This window comes from Taurulus bubalis, assembly GCF_910589615.1.
Source record: "Taurulus bubalis genome assembly, chromosome: 1".
Lineage (NCBI taxonomy): Eukaryota > Metazoa > Chordata > Actinopteri > Perciformes > Cottidae > Taurulus > Taurulus bubalis.
In genome coordinates, this window is record NC_136589.1 from 32281096 (window position 1) to 32299299 (window position 18204).

General features: G+C 40.5%; 1 protein-coding gene across 1 annotated transcript in view; it reads left to right on the forward strand.

The window, feature by feature from the left end:
* The window catches only part of LOC306745777 (neurocan core protein-like), a gene marked incomplete at both ends in the record, with an annotated part of 29873 nt that overhangs the window by 7967 nt on the left and 3702 nt on the right, over nt 1–18204 (forward strand). The window contains 11 exons of the mRNA XM_079228616.1: nt 1150–1277; nt 1732–2016; nt 2925–3059; nt 3205–3294; nt 3387–3544; nt 3641–3803; nt 7442–8749; nt 11834–11950; nt 16043–16156; nt 17507–17558; nt 17761–17867. Of these exons, the coding sequence (XP_079084742.1) occupies nt 1150–1277; nt 1732–2016; nt 2925–3059; nt 3205–3294; nt 3387–3544; nt 3641–3803; nt 7442–8749; nt 11834–11950; nt 16043–16156; nt 17507–17558; nt 17761–17867 (2657 nt within the window). The remainder of the gene's footprint in view (nt 1–1149; nt 1278–1731; nt 2017–2924; nt 3060–3204; nt 3295–3386; nt 3545–3640; nt 3804–7441; nt 8750–11833; nt 11951–16042; nt 16157–17506; nt 17559–17760; nt 17868–18204) is intronic.

Sequence of the window (18204 nt, forward strand, 5' to 3'; positions counted from 1 at the left end):
GGGGGAGTATATATAGGAGAGGGGAAACACAGGTGAAGGTAATGACAATCAGGGGACACCTATGTGAGTGGCTGAGGGCAGGTGAAGGGGATGACATAATCAAGACACACATACACACAACCAATTAACCCAAGCTACAGGGCGTTACAGCCCACCCCTGAGCTATACCATCAGCAGCTGGTTAGCGAAGCTTAGCAAGAGCTTTGGAGGGTCTGGTAGGCCGACTTGTATCTTTAAACAGAGCCAGGCTGCTTGTCCCTCCTGTCTCCATTCTTTATGCTGAGCTAAGCTATGGCTGCTCGTGGTCAACCCGTTCTCACTCCCAACATGTCAAATAACGCAGCTCGGTCACTGCAGCTCGGCCTTTGACACCGTGTCTCATTGAGGGGAGCTGGATGGGTCCAACAAACACAGCTCTTTTGTCTAGCTATGTGTGCCGTGCGGAATTAAAAGTCAACGTTGACATTTTGTCACGTGAGTCGGCAGTCAGTCAAGTTAGCGACAACCACGTTCGATTTCTAAGCATGACTAAGTGGTTTTGCTGCCTATATCTAAATTCCTGAAGAGAAAAAAGCTTATTTTGAAAGGACGATATGCATGTAACGAGCGAGTATTGACCTGCTGTTACTGAGAATTGCCAAACTGAATAATTGTCAAACTGAACAAATAAGTCTATTTGCCAAAATGTCAAACTTATACTCTAAAAAATATAAACTTCCTTTGATAATTGATGGATTATCACAATTGTCAACTGACTACTTTACTATTAAACCACCACTAGTTTCAAGGCTATTTTGAAGACTGCTCATTTGAATTAATTCTCTATACCAGTGGTTCGCGACCTTTTTTCAGTGATGTACCCCTGTGAAATATGTTTTTAGCCGAGGAACCCCTGACCAGTGCAAAGCATTTTTTGTTGAAAACAATATGTAATACACAGCGCTGTCCCATCAGTGTCTGATTTAATATAGAATATATACAATTTAGTTTATGAACTTACAATAATATTTTATTTAGTGTGTATTAAAAAACCATTTTTAAAGGATTTCATACAGGAAAATGTCCACACGACAGTGTCACCTATTTCCCATGATTAGTAAAATAAGAGGTTCATTCACATTTATGACCCCCTCATGGTTTTCTTCACAGCTATTCGGTCCAGTCGCCAGGGCTTGGTTGCTATGGACACAAGGAGTACTCAGCTGGAGTGAGGAATTATGGGAAGAGGGACCCCAAAGAGCTGTTTGATGTGTACTGTTTTGCAAAAGAACTGGATGGTACACACACACACACACACACACACACACACACACACCTACACACACCTACACACACACACACACACACACACACACACACACACACACACACACACACACACACACACACACACACAAAACATATAAAAATAGCACCACACATCAAATTCTGGAAAAGGTGAACATATTTCCTTTCATTATAAAATACTACTTTCAATAAAGTGAAAAGACAGAAAAAAAACTTGCTTTTGTATATATACATTCATTCTCTTTTTAAATAATGATGTATTTACTAGCAACCAATGAGCTTGGGGCTGAATGCCAGACAGAAAACTACATAACAAAGACATGGGATATCACCGTCCTTATGTACCATTATACATATTGTTACTGTACTCAACCCTGGTGTTTTCCCTAGAAATCCCACAGACATCATCTTGACAAGTCAATGTCTCATGTCTCCGTCCTCCAGGTGAAGTATTTCACGCCGCGGTCGCCGGCAGGCTGTCTCTGTCGTCGGCCTCAGACCGCTGTGTGTCCCTCGGGGGGCAGCTGGCCACCGTGGGTCAGCTGTATCTGGCCTGGAAGGCCGGCCTGGACAGCTGCGCGCCGGGCTGGTTGTCTGATGGCAGCGTGCGCTACCCGGTGGCCTGGCCTCGCCCGGACTGTGGAGGGAGCCAGCCAGGAATCCGCACCATCACACCCAACACCACAGCGGACAACACCACCGTGCTATATGATGCGTACTGCTACAGAGGTATCTGGAGAAAAAAACACTGCCTTCAATTGCATTGGTCTACTATTTATATTTATGGAAAAGGAGTTAACTCATTGTTGATGGATGAATACAGTGGATCTACAGAATTATCTGAATCATTGCAGTAATGCTTCATATATTAGGGCTGACTGTAGCTCAGGGGGATGAGTGGTCGTCCTGTAACCACAATGTAGTTCTTGTGCCTCACAGGGCAGCACACTGCTCCCTAGTTAAGGATGGGTCAAATGCAGAGAAGAATTTTCCCAAGGGGGTTAATAAAGGATACATTATTAAATTGAAACGTGTGAATGAAAAATGAATATATGGAAACATATTATGTCTGTCACTCTATCAGGTTTTTGCAACACCATTATCATATCATGGCCTAAACAATAGTATTGCTCTATATATAGAACATTTGAAAGAAACAAATAACGCTATCAGTAAAAAATGTTGGCAAATTAATTACACTAAAAACGTGTAGGGAGGTAAAGAGAGACTCTTTGTATAATATGTATTATTAACATTAACATTATATCATTAGATGTGTATTATTAACATGAGGTCAATATTTTATTTTTTAAATATCTTGGTTATCATCAATACCGACAAACCTTATACATAATACTATTACCGCCATCTCACTCTTACCAGAGGTGGTGATGTTAGAAAAGATCATTTCTTATCCATGTTATCAATCACACTTATTTGTGTAACTGCTGGATTGAGAGAGAAACCGAGAACAGGATGTGTTGAAGTTAATGTGTGAAGCCATCTTGTGTTCTCTGTGTTGACTGATATTGGCCAATTTCTGCAAAATGAAAACACAGCAAAGCCTTTAGACCAACTGCATAAGATCCTTCAGCAATAGCCACGTGAACAGCAAATCTCCTCAACTTGTTTCCCAGGTAAAGTGAAGAATTCAGGCTCCATTTCTCAGATCTACACCTCCCTATGGAAGCCCTGGAGCTACCTCGCGGGCATTAGTGATGCTGACTCCACAGGGACCGGTAGTCCAGAAGTGACTACACGGCAAACCACCAGTACCGAAGGTTTTACATTTGTCTACAATTAGCAGATCTATAGCAGCATTAACCAGCTGATTATTCAGAGGATCAACTATTCAATCATTAAACACAAATACGGTAAGACTGTACTTACAATGCTTTTGCAAACACATCCTTGCAGGGTCCACAGAAACCAGTGATGTTTCACCATCAAACTGGACAGGGTTGGTTGACCTAGAAGAGGAGGCCTCTGTCCACAACACTGATGCGTGTAAGGTTGATTTCTAATGTCGAATTGATTATTTTTATTAATCACAACAGAATGTAGATTTGTGTTTATAATCCAACTGATTGTGTCCTCAGCCTCAGACCCCTGGTCCTCAGAGTCTTCAGGGTCATTTGTGACCCTCCAGCTAATCCCAGGACAGCACCTCTTAGACTGGGGAGAGCCGCTGGAGCCCGGTCCCGACTCTGAGGAGTTTCTCCGACCGCCGGTCAACCCCACTCCTGCTGACAAGAAAGTTGGTCCTGGTTCAAGCTTATATTTTGAGATTTAACAAACAGGAGCAGCATCACTGGGCCAGCTAACTTCCTGTGCATCCACTTTTTATTTGTAGGTGATCTCAAAGATTGTCAAGTCCATTTGGAAGCCTTGGAACTACCTGGCTGGGACCGGAGATGAGGAAGGAACCCAAGCACCAAGTAGACAGGCAGGGGAAGACGAGATGGTCATGAAAAAGACAGAAGATGGGCCAAATTCATCCAGTGAGGCATCAACAAGTGAGTGGATTTCTACAGTTTATAATGTGTGAATGTGTATGGCCTATCAACTGGTTTCCTCCCTGAGAGAGCCTGAGTGACTACATCTTTGAAAAAAGGAAAACAGAGGAACATTTGTTTAAAACAAATAGAAAAGAAAAACAAGAAGAGACTTATGAAGGTGAAAGCAAACCATTTTTAGATAAAAATACTTTATTTTTGCTTTTTGATATGTTCCTGGTGCTGTCTCATCTCCATCCACTGTGTACATTGCCTTGTATCCTTCAACAGCACACAGAAATCAAGCACAACTAACATCCGTTAGTCCTTAGTATACTAAAGTTTGTAACTTTTCCAGTATTAACATTATACAGAAGACCGTATTTTTAGCACAGTATGCAGTCTGGAAAGGAACACGGTCACACAATTTCAGTTATAAAGCAACCAGGCTTGACGGCAGTGTATATTTATGTGCACGTACAGTATTTTGAACATATTGCTGTTGAAGCACTAATTGGTCTGTGATGTTTGGGAAACACAACAGGATGGTACATTAATTACAGTACAAAGAAGCTCCAGGAATTAAGTTCATTAGAGAAACACAGAATGAATAAGGTGTAATTGGGAGAACAGAAGCCTTGCAGTGAGGAGAACAGAGGGAGTGTGTCCAGCATCACCTCTTTCTTTGTTTGCAAAAATAAAGAGACAGATAGATATATATATATATATATATATATATATATATATATATATATATATATATATATATATATATATATATATATGTATATGTGTATACACACTACCATTTTCCTGTCTATCTACTGTGTATGACAACATGAAATACAGAAATACAGTTATTAACAATTTGGGGTCAGCTGTTTGCACTAGCAGTTGAATTTGATTCAGACTACATTCAAGATACAAACACAGGCGATATCAAGGTTAAATGTCATTAATGAATGCCGTTAGAACATCGCCTTACACAAAAAGTTAAGTGACGAAGGTTTGATCGTTTTAAATAACAGCCTTTTATGAAAACAAAAGGATGAGTTACATTGATAGAGTCCCACCAGTGTGATATTATTCTAGCTGTGCGTCACTCCTCTTTTATATGTCGCTGGTGCCAAAAAGACACCAAAAAAGGATACACTGGTGTTTCCTCACTTAGAGCTCCCCGTCAAGCCTCCTCATTCCTCAAATGCATTGTATAGAATGTAATTAATTTTGTTTAATCTCTTCTTTTAACTGTGGCTTGTCTTAACCTGCGTGGAAAATATTACAATAATGATTTAATAGCTGAAAATATAAATGCTAAAATGAAATACTGCATGAAAAAAGCACTTCTTAAAGCATTATTAAATAATATAAAAAGGTGTACGTATCTTGTTGAGCAGCCATTATTCTGCTATACAAACACTAAAGTCAATATCTAAAACATGTATCATACTTGTAATTAGATTAGTTCTAGGTCAAAGTCAGATACAAATTGAATGCTATCACAAGCAAATGCTAGTGGTAAAAACTGATATTTATTTGTTCAGCTTGAAAAGAATGAAGAATAATTACCCATACCCAAATGAGCAGGAGATTTATTTAAAAGTCTCCCTTCAGGGCTTTACAGCACCAGGTGTCCACTTAGGTCTTCCAACCAAAACCTGTTGGCTATCCCCTTGATAAAACATCTAAAACCCAACTTCTTTAAGTTGGCTTTTATATCATTATGTCATATATTTGTTATATTATATATATATATATATATATATATATATATATATATATATATATATATATATATATGTATATATACGTGTATATATATATATGTATATATATATGTATATATATATATATGTATATATACGTGTATATATATATATATATATATATATATATATAATATAACAAATAATATATATATAATATAACAAATATATGATATAATGATATAAAAGCCAACTTAAAGAAGTTGGGTTTTAGATGCTAGATGTATATGTATATATATATATATATATGTATATATATATATATATATATATATATATATATATATATATATATATATATATATGTTGGGTTAATATTTGCTGTATGCTTTCTGTGTTCTTAAGTATATTTTTGATTAGCTCTTTATTGTATTTTGTCGGCCTACGACATTGAATTTGGTGCAGCGTTGTACTTAGTGGTCTTCAAAAGCCTGAGGTGGTTCAGGTTTCTGTGGATTGACTCTGCTGTTACACAAGATGATTTTCATTAGAGTAAAGTGATGATCAGGGTTAGACCGTAAATACTGTTGAATTGAAAACCAGAGTTGTTCATGTCACAGTCAAGGCATCTGTAGAAGGTGATCACTTTAACGTTGTGTCTCAGTGTTACTGTCATGAGCAGTGAGGAACACAAATACTGCAGTCACCTAAAAGCTTTATTGCGAATTAAACCACTAACCACTAGAAATGCTATGATGATTTCATTAATCAACCCTAACAGTAAACTAGTTTCAACTTGCATCTAAAACGGAGCAGAACTAATGTCAAAACCACAGGCAAAGGCAGAATAAAACTCTATAGCTTCCTTTATCAATAACTCCATGGCAGACATACAGTATATAGTGGGATACTGTCATGTCCATGCAGAGAAATCATGTCTCTATTGAGCTGGATGCTCACTATTACCACTGAGGCGCAGGCGTTGTGGGGTAAAAACATCAGGTTTCTTTCAAAGAGGCAGATGATGGAAAAAGAGTGAAATCCAACTCATCAAATTGGACTATTCTTCCCTGTCTCTAGGTGCAGCAGATTTACAGGTCTTTAAGTGATTTTATGAGGATGGAAGTGGTTTCCAAATGGCAGGCATCCATTTAGTGTTTGTTAAAACTGTGTTACAAGGCTTTTGATTTAATTCTGAGGCCTAGGTGGTCTAAATTTCTCTCTGTTTGGCCTGACTGCGTTTGTTTAGTCTTAATGTGTGTGCAGAGAGGTTTTAGATCTTCGCCTTTATCTGTTGGGTCTTTGTCATTCATTTATTTGTCGTAGTTAACAGTGGCTGTTTTAAATGAACAGTTCCAATGACTAAAGTGTCAAGTTGAACATGAGCTTTCAGAAAAAAAATGACATTTAATGCTCTGTAATTACAACAGGCAGAAATTAGTCAGCGGCTACTCTGATATAATATGAATACAGCGTTATATTGGTTTGAAAGCTCACTCTTACACTGCTGAATGTTATGTGTTTCAAACAAGCACCTTCTGCTGCTAGGCAGTGAGACAGGTGAGTATTGACATGTTTGCCATTGTTTATCCATCTCTGTTCTGTGGTCATATTTATCTCTGCGACAATAATGTTAACATACCATATAGGGATATGTTCAAACCTTATTTAAAAAAAAAATCTTTACAGTGTCCACAGAGGTTTGCTAGCTCATATATTGAAGTGTAGACAGTGCTGGTACAGTGATAGAGGAAAAACAGCTGACGGACAGCTCAGACAGCTCAGAAGTGTTTGTTTTGTCTCTCTTGGCAAAGCAGAGTCAATCCAATAGATGCTTTTTGCTTTGTTAGTCACTCTTGGCTTTGCCTTTTGCACTATTCTTTCTGTCTGCAATAATTGGACCCCTGACTTCACTCGTTCTTTCCTTTTTTATTTGTTTTGTGGCCTGTGCAGGTTTATTTTCTAGGGGAAGTTCAGGGTTCAGCAGCCCCTCAAGGGAATCCACACCAGTCAGTGAAGAATCTCCCACTCGTCTGGCATCTACTTTGGCCGCCTCCAGTAACTCCATGACTACTGAGAGCACCAAGAGCTGGGAGACTTCAGATACACACATGTCCACCGCCTCCAGCGCTGCACCTGGAATCCCCTCATCCAAAGGGGAAACCTGGATCCGTGTTGAATCAGCAACCACAACCCAGCCGGGTGACAAAAGGGAGGAGACGGTGACTTCCAGAGGCAGCGGTAGAGGAGGTAGAGGTAGGGGGAAGAAGAACAGAGGGGAGGACAGGAGCAGGGGAGAAGAGAAGGGGAGAGGAGAGGATAAAGGTAAAGGAGAAGAGGAGGGGAGTGGAGGAATCACTGGCGTGGAAGCAAAAGGTGAGATACAAGTTTCACGTCGACCAGTTGGAACAAGCAAACCAAGAGAAAGATCCAGAGAACGATCTAGAGACAGGGGTCACAGGAAGGGACAGTCCAGCACTACCACGTCTGCCACTACTGCCGCTAGTCCGCTGGAGCTCACAGTGATGACCACAACTAGGTCGGAAAGCGCTGACTTATCTACATCCAAATCCCTGTCCACTTCACCAGCAAAAATCCCATCCCCACCAAGCTCACCAGATCCACACCAATCTCTCTCCTCATCTCTATCTCCTTTGTCCTCTGTTACTGCGTCCCCATCTCCCACCTCCTCCCAACCACCTCCATCTCAATTCCTGTTTGAATCCCAATCTCCATCCCCATCCCCGTCTAGTCCATCTTCCTCCTCCCCATCTCCATCCGCGTCCCCGTCTAGTCCATCTTCCTCCTCCCCATCTCCATCCCCGTCCCCGTCTAGTCCATCTTCCTCCTCCCCATCTCCATCCCCATCCCCGTCTAGTCCATCTTCCTCTTCCCCATCTTCATCCACTTCCTCACCATCATCCATGTCCCAAACCCCGTCCTTCTCGACCTCAACATCATCCGCCCTCCGTTCCCATTCTCCACTTCAAACTGCCGGATCAGGAGACGCAGCTCCATCTACTCACTCAGACATCCTGGAGAGTTCCACAAATACCCTGACATCGTCCCACTGGATCCCAGTGGAGAAAGCAGCTCTGAACAGCTCTATGGCTCATCCTCCATTACTGTCGGGACCCCCAGATGTGGAGGAAGCTGCTTGGTCTCACACTGTGGGGTCAGGGGCCCTGTTACCTGGCAACATGGAAGAAGAGAGCAGCAGAGGGGGAGTCAACATCAGTACCATAACTCTCAGCCCAACAGGTGAGCATTGCCTGTTTCTAGATGTTTTGTCATCCATGTATCTCTATATTCATTGTAATTCATGCATATTATAAAAAATTTAAAAAACACAATTTTGATGTTATGTTTGTAGTTTTGACCATCACTTTTATTGACAATAGTAGGAATGTGTAAATAACACTGCTTCACTGGACTTGAAGTCACTGGTGCTAAGCTAGCTGTGGATTCTCAAAATACCTCAGTTTGGCTGCTTTTTGAAGGAAAAGTTAGTTGTTGTTTTTTACCCAGAATTAGATGACAGGATCGATCTAGCCAGGCGCTGTCTGAGGGTAACAGAATCTACCAGCACTGCTGGCCAAGAAACAGATCGACATACCCCTGTAAGGCTTTGCATCACGAATAAGGGCATCTACAAAACACATTGTGCGTACTCAATATTGAACACTAACACAGGCACCTTGGGTCCAAAACTAACACGGCAAACTTTGCTTTTCCATTCAACCCTGACAAAGACATCGCATGAGATCCACTCCCTCTGTTCTTACCCTTCACAATGAAAGCCCTTGAAATCTTCACTGCGTAACAGTTTACCAACGAGAACTCAAATTCACTCAGAGCATTTCGCTGAGAGGAAACTCAAGGAAATAGCTCACGGTAGTTTAGGCTATCCAACAGTTTACCTCAGACAGACTGTTTGCCGTGGGTCAATAGGAGGTATTGGTCCCCCATCTACGCAAATCTATTTGAACATTTATTGTCTCAAATTGGCATTGCTGCCGATATGAATAGCTTTGATGCAAAATATACACAGCCGAGTATTTTACATTTCCGTGTCTATTTGTCACAGCCCTTGTGTGTAAAGATGAATTGATTGTGTGACTGTTTTTGTTTCTTACTTGCTCACACTTGAGTGTGTCAATGTGCCTACATGTCTCAGGAATTACTTTGGTAGGTTCAGTGTTATTATAATTGGTAGGAAATGAAGGCAGATGAAAATAAGACCCAAGTTGTAAATATATGTAAGTATCCTTTATTATTTCCTTTTCATTTCCTCCCCTGATCTCGCCACTGGCATATTTATTCAAATAACTCTGTTTATTCCCCTAGCTACACACCTTATATTCCCACCAGAAGCAGAGACCACATTCCCGCCACCACACAATCTGTTGATTAAGTCTGCAGCTCTGCATTTCTCAGTGAAGCTCCTGGCTGGCCACCTGCTTTACTTATTTTTTGCTTGATAATGAGAGCTCACACAGGGAACATCCTATCACCTGGCGGCCATCATCCTATCACATGTTTTTTTTATGGTGATTTATTTTCCTACCTTCGAAAGCGGCTCATGTCGGTGGCAGACATGGCGGAGCTGCCTGCTCAGGATGTGAGGAGTCTGAGGGTGTACACCTGTAAACTGTATCGACAAGAAGCTGAGGGCAATCATCTGGGATTCTGGTGTACAGTATGAGGGTTGATTGATTGACCGACACCCTGGAGTCATTCAGGCAGAAGGCCATAAACACACTAACACACAGTGATATCTTTGCTACACAAACAGAAGAAGTGGATGGATGCACTCGAGATTCAACCAGAATAGTGGCTTCCATCTCTCTCTTTTATTTCTCGAAGCAAAGGCTATGTGCGATGTGTGGATTAATACTTTGAGGTATCCCAACGTTGCCTCTTCCATGTATTATCCCCTTCCTGTGCTATTTCTGTAAACTTATTAGTTGGATTTTGCTGTTGCCAGCTTATTGTTGTTGTTTGTGTCGGTGGTATCGGCCGCTGTGCAAAGCGAGGGACAGTCCACTCTGTCAACTCCTTCTGCCGACTTCTATTGATTTTTCTGCACCACTCGCTTTAATGAACGGCCAATCGCACCGAGTTTATCTTTCACACACACATGGGTACACACACACACACGCTGTAGTAAATCTGCTTCTCATAACAGTAGGTATTTATCATGGCGTACCATGACCTTGACTGACGCAGAGGGTGCATTTACACTTCGGCCTGGACAGATGTACATTAAATGAAATGCATGGCTGGTTTTATCACCTTACTTCAGCAGAATACAATCCCAGAGCAGAGTATTGGCTGACAAAACTTAACATAAATCCATGGACGCTATTGAGGAATCTTACTCTTTTGATTGAAAACCCTCAATCTTTTATTTATTTATTTTGTATATCCTTGAACATTTATTTTGCCCAACACAGCAGCCGGTATCATGATAATCCAGAGTATATGTGAGCTTTAGATGTCTGCTTCTGGGTAGTTATTTGACAGGATCACCCTCAAGGCTAACCACAGCCAGATTTTTGCTCATCGTCCTGTGTAAACACAAACCTACTCACATACACACTGTCAACCTGACACAACACCCCCTCCTAAGCAGTCCTCAGTGTCAGAGAGAGCTGGCAGAACAAAGACTCCCACAGCAGAGCTTTTGCGGCCAGGATGAACGAGTGGTGGTTTTCAAAGACCTTAAGTTGCTATAATGAGCGGCTCAGGGGAGAAACACGTGGTAGTGTGTCAATTGATATGGAAATTTGTAATTGTGGAAGGAGACCACACACGCACACATTTAGAGGGTGAATAGCACGACCAAGGCGCTCAGCGGGAGGTCTGCTCATTTCTGTTGTGGATGGCTAATGTCTGAAGTTCTCACGCTGCCCACTACGCTCGGTGGAGTGAGCCAAGGCCTCGCTTTCCATATGGTAACCATGACAACTGTGGCTGCGAGGGGATGGCGAGGTTGAGGCTCTCTGGCTTCTGATCCCTTTGAAAAGAGACAGAGTGTGAAATGGATATGCGCGTGTTATAACCGCTACAATGGTGGAAATTAGGGTAAGATATTTTTTACTTAGTCATGCCTTTTATTAATTAATAAAGTGGTGAAATTGTGTTGAAGTCATCCAACTTTGGAAGATCACCATGGAAATAAACATTTCAGCTTTATTCAGCTGGTGAGCTCAGAAACACATGTTTTGCCCTCGGACAAAATAAAATACATTTCCACAAATAAAAAACATTCTCCTGTACAGTATCAACTCCCGTTTTTTTAATCCCAACATTCCCCCCTCCCTCCATCCGTCTGTCTCTTAGACGAGGTGGAGCCCTGCGTGACAAACCCGTGTCTGCACGGAGGAAAGTGCCTTCCGCAGGGAACGGGCTACAGCTGCTACTGCCCACAAGGATACACTGGGGAGAACTGTGAGATTGGTGAGTGATGCTTACACAAACACACACATTCACACACATCCCACACATGCAAGTATCCACACATCGTCATGATGAAGTCAGCCCTGGCTTAGAACATATTGGCGTAAGGCTCTCCAATGGCCTATTGGCAGGGCTGTACGTCACAGTGAGGGAGGACTTTTAATGGCGGCTGGGGTCAAAGGTTGTGATCAGACCTTCGACAGTAGGGGCGATAATATAGGTCAAACTATTGGTAGTTTTCACTGCCAAGCTTTTTCTTTTCAAACTGAATTTCTTTGGTAGTGTTTACATTGATCTCTTACAAGGAATATTTACAAAAATAAATATTTTTTTCCTAACCTGAAGGCCTTTATGACCAACAAACTTCAGAGGAATCCATTAATAGAATGTTATATGTTGCTGACAGAAGGAGCAACTAACAGCAGAGAAAATATAACATTGTGCAGTTATAAAGATGAGGTGCTGCTCACTGTTGTTTGTGGTTACACTTTTAGAGGTTAGAGTTAAGATACATTTCACTACAGGTCGTCTGGGCCAGCTGACACAAAACCAATTGTGACCTGCATGAACTGCAAGACAAAGAGGGAATGACAGAATCTAGATTCAAATTCTTCCTGATCAATTCTTCTTTATCTACATGCAATTTCCTCCCTCCCTCTGTATTCATGCTGACTCCCCTATTGTTCTTCCTATCTGTTTGGCTGTAGCACAGCGTGGTCAGGTCTGAATTATGTTTCTGCATAGAGGTGTAACTCTAAGTGATGTGATAAGATGTGACTTCAAGGTGAGAAGGAACCGCTGCACAAACAGCAGATGCATATGACGCCTTAAATCGACGGCTTTATGCTCCATGTAAAATATTATGGGTACCAACATCATTGTAAAGAAAACAGACAAATAATCACATTTGGTGTATTATAGCTGAAGTGGAAAAGATATTGTACAGTCTCTGAAAACATGTCACGTCTCATCTCAACTCTCATACCCTAAGCCTCATGAGCCTCTTGTACTCTTTTGGCTTTTTGTTGGATGGTAAATAATGTAAAGTTAGACAGGAAATTACCAGAGAGAGAGCAACAAATGTGTCACGGCTTTAACACCAGAAGATGGTGTTTCTATCGTTTCAATTTCAATAATTTTCCCAACCTTGGACCTACTGCAATCAATTTGAGTTATGCCACATAACAAGCAGCACAGTGGCATAAATAAAACACAGCCATGGCCTGCAGAGTAATCTAACACTCACAAAACTCCACACACAGACTGTCATTCTATTTCTACTGGTATTTCTTCTTTAAATAATTTCCCCTGATCTAAAGGCCCGTGGCAGACCCACTCAGATGTTTTCACTTAATTCTTCTTACGAGACATCTTCTCAGGAAAGGCGTTTTTTAGAGATGAAATTATTTATTGCTTTTTGTACAGGGACTATTCTAATCGGGCCAGTATTTTTTCCATAATCCTAAGAACAAAACAAACAAAAAAGACGAAAACATGACCTCCTTGTTGTAACACAAAGAGTATTTATTTTGTTTTATTAGCACACAGATAAGGCTTCATAAAAATCTGTATAATAAAAATAATGTGACAGGAAAGGTCAAGAAGCTACAACCTTACACAACAGACCTTTTCTTTACGTCAGGAGAAAAACAAACAACAAAGAAAATTAAGCTTACGAATATATGTATAAATATGAATGTATATGTATATATACTTTAAACCGTCTTGGGCTGTGAACACCTTCTTATTTACTGAGTGCCAAGTTGTATCTGTTCAGTATCACAGAAAGATGGACGGATGGACAAACAATCAAACTGACAACCAGCAGCTGATGTGTAGGCATGCTGGAGGGCTTTGTTATGGATTTGCAGAATTTGCAGAATTATCTCTCTGAGGAGCAGCTTCCCTCTGCATAATGGATGAGAGGGACGAGGGGATCAGACTTTTTACGTTGAACAACAAAGAGCTGGACTGATTTTAATGGAGAGAGTTTGTGGTGTGTGTTTAACTATGAACTAGCACATTGAGAAGTCATTCAAGGTCATCATTGGCTTTTTCAGATTCATAATAAAATGCATTTATTTAGATACTAGTTTTTGGTTATATACAAAGTATTTAACATCTGTTTTACGACAAATTTGATGCCTGAGAAAGTACATGTTCCTGTTTCTCCTTCGTTGAGAAAAAATAAATGTTGCATTGTATTCCATCATTTTGTAGGATGTCCAAACTCTGCACTTTTTAGTATTTTTTGTGTGATATTCAGATACATTTTCTCTAGTGGAGATTAAATTCACAATTTGAAATGAGTTCTACCCACATGGTTTAATTTAATTTCTAATAAATGACGTTGGTACATCTAAGTTTAAAACCACAAATATTTTATTTTATTTCAAATAGATTCATCGTATTTGATAAATATAAGTTTTATTTTAAAGCAAATTGTGACTTTCACAGTGTCATTCCTCTACTCAACCTTGTGGTTAGAGCCATTGAGGTCAGAGCATAGAACCATAAGATCAGAGAACCCTGAGGTCAGAGCATAGAAACCTGACGTCAGAGCATAGAACTCTGAGGTCAGAGCATAGAACCCTGAGATCAGAGCATAGAACCCTGAGATCAGAGCATAGAACTCTGAGGTCAGAGCATAGAACCCTGAGGTCAGAGCATAGAACCCTGAGGTCAGAGCATAGAACCCTGAGGTCAGAGAACCCTGAGGTCAGAGCATAGAACCCTGAGATCAGAGCATAGAACCCTGACATCAGAGCATAGAACCCTGAGGTCAGAGAACCCTGACATCAGAGCATAGAACCCTGAGGTCAGAGAACCCTGAGGTCAGCGTGTACTGCAAACATCGACCCATGTGGCTTTAAGTGATTTAAACCAATTAGCCAAGCTGTCAAGGAAAACTACTTCTTCAGCGGGAAAAGGGCAAACTCTGTGGCTTCTTATGCTCTTACATGTCTATGATCTTACAGACAAACAACATTGTCTGATCTATTGCTCAACTTCAAGCCTGTTGAGAGAGAAAACATTTGCATAAGAAAGCCCCAGCTGCCATGTATATAAAAAGAACAAAAAATAAGCAAAAGTTCAAACTAAAACAAATTGGATTTGAGAAATGATTAAAAACAATCTTACCTGCCACTCATACCCTGAAACATATTTTTTTGATAAACCACAATTTAGTTCAGATTACACATCTAGCCTGATTGCAACCAACCCTCAAGAGTGTCTAGTCACAAGACTCTGAAACAGACATTTCATGAGGCTGAAGGTCATTCTAGGTTGATCTTTCTTGTTGCTCTCTTGCTGTGAGTTTTGGTATATTTCTGCAGTCCCAGAGTATATCTTTGCTATGGGTCCAAAAACCCCCCACAGTGGTGAAATAAAATTGCATGCCCTCTATTTACAATGATAAAATGATACTCTATTGATCCCTGTGAGGAGATGTTTAGTTTTCTTCCTTTTTTTCCCCAAAACTGTTTGCCAGCATTGTAGCACAGCAGCACTGGAGTTGGCATCTGTCGTTGTTTCTTCTGCATTGTGGATGGCTGCCAAAATGGGGGCTCAAACTTAGATCCTCTGGTCAGATTCATCCTCTCTGCTGACTAGTCCACCAAATTTAGAACTGCTGTCAAGGAAAAGCAACGCAAAGTGCTATTTCTCCCTCATGCAGCCTTTTTGTAAATGTAGACAATGGACAAAAGACAAAGGAAGAGATTAGACATACATCAAGTCAGCCACACTCTTTACCGTAAATGCAAGGATGTAACACTTGAAGTGCTTTTAGAGTGTCTTCCTCAGTGAGAGAATGAGGACAAATTAGGAATGTAAAAGGGATTAGACTATATGTATTCTCCTCACAACCTGTTTGAATTACAGTATTATACTGTACTCACCAAAATGGACAATTTCTCTGTTCAAAGGACTAAAGACCTGCTCATTTTGTGGCCATATTTGAATGGAAGCAAATGGTCACAGAATTTTTGTCTCTTTATGAACATGATCAGCAGAATACATCTTCTTAATTTGAACTCTAATGAGATCTGCAACCCGCCTGCTCTTTGCTGTTTTTTTTTCTCTTCACAGACGTTGATGACTGCCAGTCTGAGCCATGTGAAAATGGAGGCACTTGCATCGACAAAATTGACTCGTTTCTCTGCCTTTGCCTGCCCAGCTATGGAGGAGACACGTGTGAGAAAGGTGAGAATGAGAATACTGCATCAAAAAATTCAGCCCATTGTTGTGCAGCCACAGTTGTGAACTTGTTAGGATTCCCGGTCACTGGTAAAATGTTTGTTGCAAACTGTGCTGGTGAAAATAATCTTGATCAGTCTCTGTTACAGCTGTTTGTCATAAAACAATATCACAAAGATGCATCTGTCAGTACGTGTGTGTCACAGACCGGCAGGTGGACAGATACTGATTGAAACTCTGCAGGCACACTATGTTTTCTAAGCATGTCTGAAGTGTTTGGTGCGATAGTAATACTTGTTTTGTGGTTGGAGATTATTGCTGTAGTTGTATAATGTATTGTATGTAGGTTAAAGGGGTCATGTGGAGTTTTCTTGCTTCCCTAAAATGGATCAAATGGAACAAACTTTATTTACATCACACTTTTCAAAGCAAAATAAGAAAATAGAAAGGAGGGAGATTAAAAAGGAACACAATTTAGTGGACAACCATAAAATATAGATGTGTAAAATCAAAACAAAGCCAAAGAAAACAAATGAGTTTTAAGATGCTATTTCAAGTTTTACATTTTTCTCCCTTTAACAGTTCAAAGCTAACTAACGTAAAAAGCCAAGTAAATAAAAGCAAGGTGAGGCAAAGAAACAAGCCAGGGAAAACAAGCAGGCAGATGGCTTTGTTTGCCAAATATAAATCAGGCTAAGCTTGCAATGAAGCTTAGCCTGATTTGGGTGTAAAATAGTTTGATTCAGGTAATCTGATATAGTAGGTAAATCAAGATTAGTCTGCGGAAATCAGAGAGGCCTTTGGCAGAAACCAACGTGGACCTGGCAGCAAGAAATTTGCAATTTAGTTTCATGAGCATGAGGCAAGACTCACGTGTGTCTCTGGCTTTAATCACCCCCCCCCCCCCCCCCCCCCCATACCCTACGCTGATTCATCACCTCACTGGTTTTAGCCTCCTTCAGTTCCAGATCGGCTCTCCTTGTGTGCGCGTGTGTGCCATGCACTAATGAGAATGAATGAATATCTAACCTTTGCTGTTGTAAATTAATCCACTGGCTTTGATGTTATTAATGAATACTAATAGTGCAGCGAGAGGGCCCCATGTGTTGTGAATTGAAAACAAGCCTGTATAATTTGTTCATGTATTTAGCCTCTCAAGATGCTAGTATATATTTTTGTCTTTATTTGCCAAATGGGATGCAACGCTCGGTAAAATAGCTTCCTCCCTCCTTCCATCTTATACAGACCATTGTATCTTACTTTGTATTGCTGCTCTATTACTACGCTTTTACGTGCCCTTCAAGAAATGAGTTTAGCTTCTCTCATATCTTCTTCATTTTCTCTTCATCTTTTCAGATGTAGAAGGTTGCGAGCACGGTTGGAGAAAATACCACGGCCACTGCTACAGGTAGAAATGATGAAAAACTGTCTCTGCTGTTAAAATAAATATATTTGACTGCAACCACAGGTGCCTTATCTGTCTGCATTACTCTTTTATACCCTGGAGTTATTCGTGATATACTTACCACAGCGCTCAGTACCATTTAAACTTGTCTGCCTGCGTAATGTATGAAATATGTATTTTCATATCCACTTTCACTGTCCCACAGGTACTTCACACACAGACACACCTGGGAGGATGCAGAGAAAGACTGCAGAGAGCACAGTGCCCACCTCAGTAGCATCATCTCAGCTACTGAGCAGGAGTTTATCAATGGTGTGTATGCATTTCTGTCATAAACAACCTACTACACATAAAACACTTGAATGTTGATTGAATGCAACAGAATGTTTAAATATTTAGAAACAAAATAAAATGAAGTAAAATAAACGTTCAGCATACATCTTGTATAACAAAGAGATGTCATGCATACAATTGAAACAGGAAAAACAATGAAAGTGAATGTTTACTTGTTTCCATATAGTCTTCCTGATTTGTTAATTTGATATATGATGCATGCAGAGCATGGAAGACAAAGCAAGATGAGGAAGGAAGTCACGAATAGAACGAAGCAGTAATGAAATGAAAGATGGTGGAATAAACAAGAGGAAGA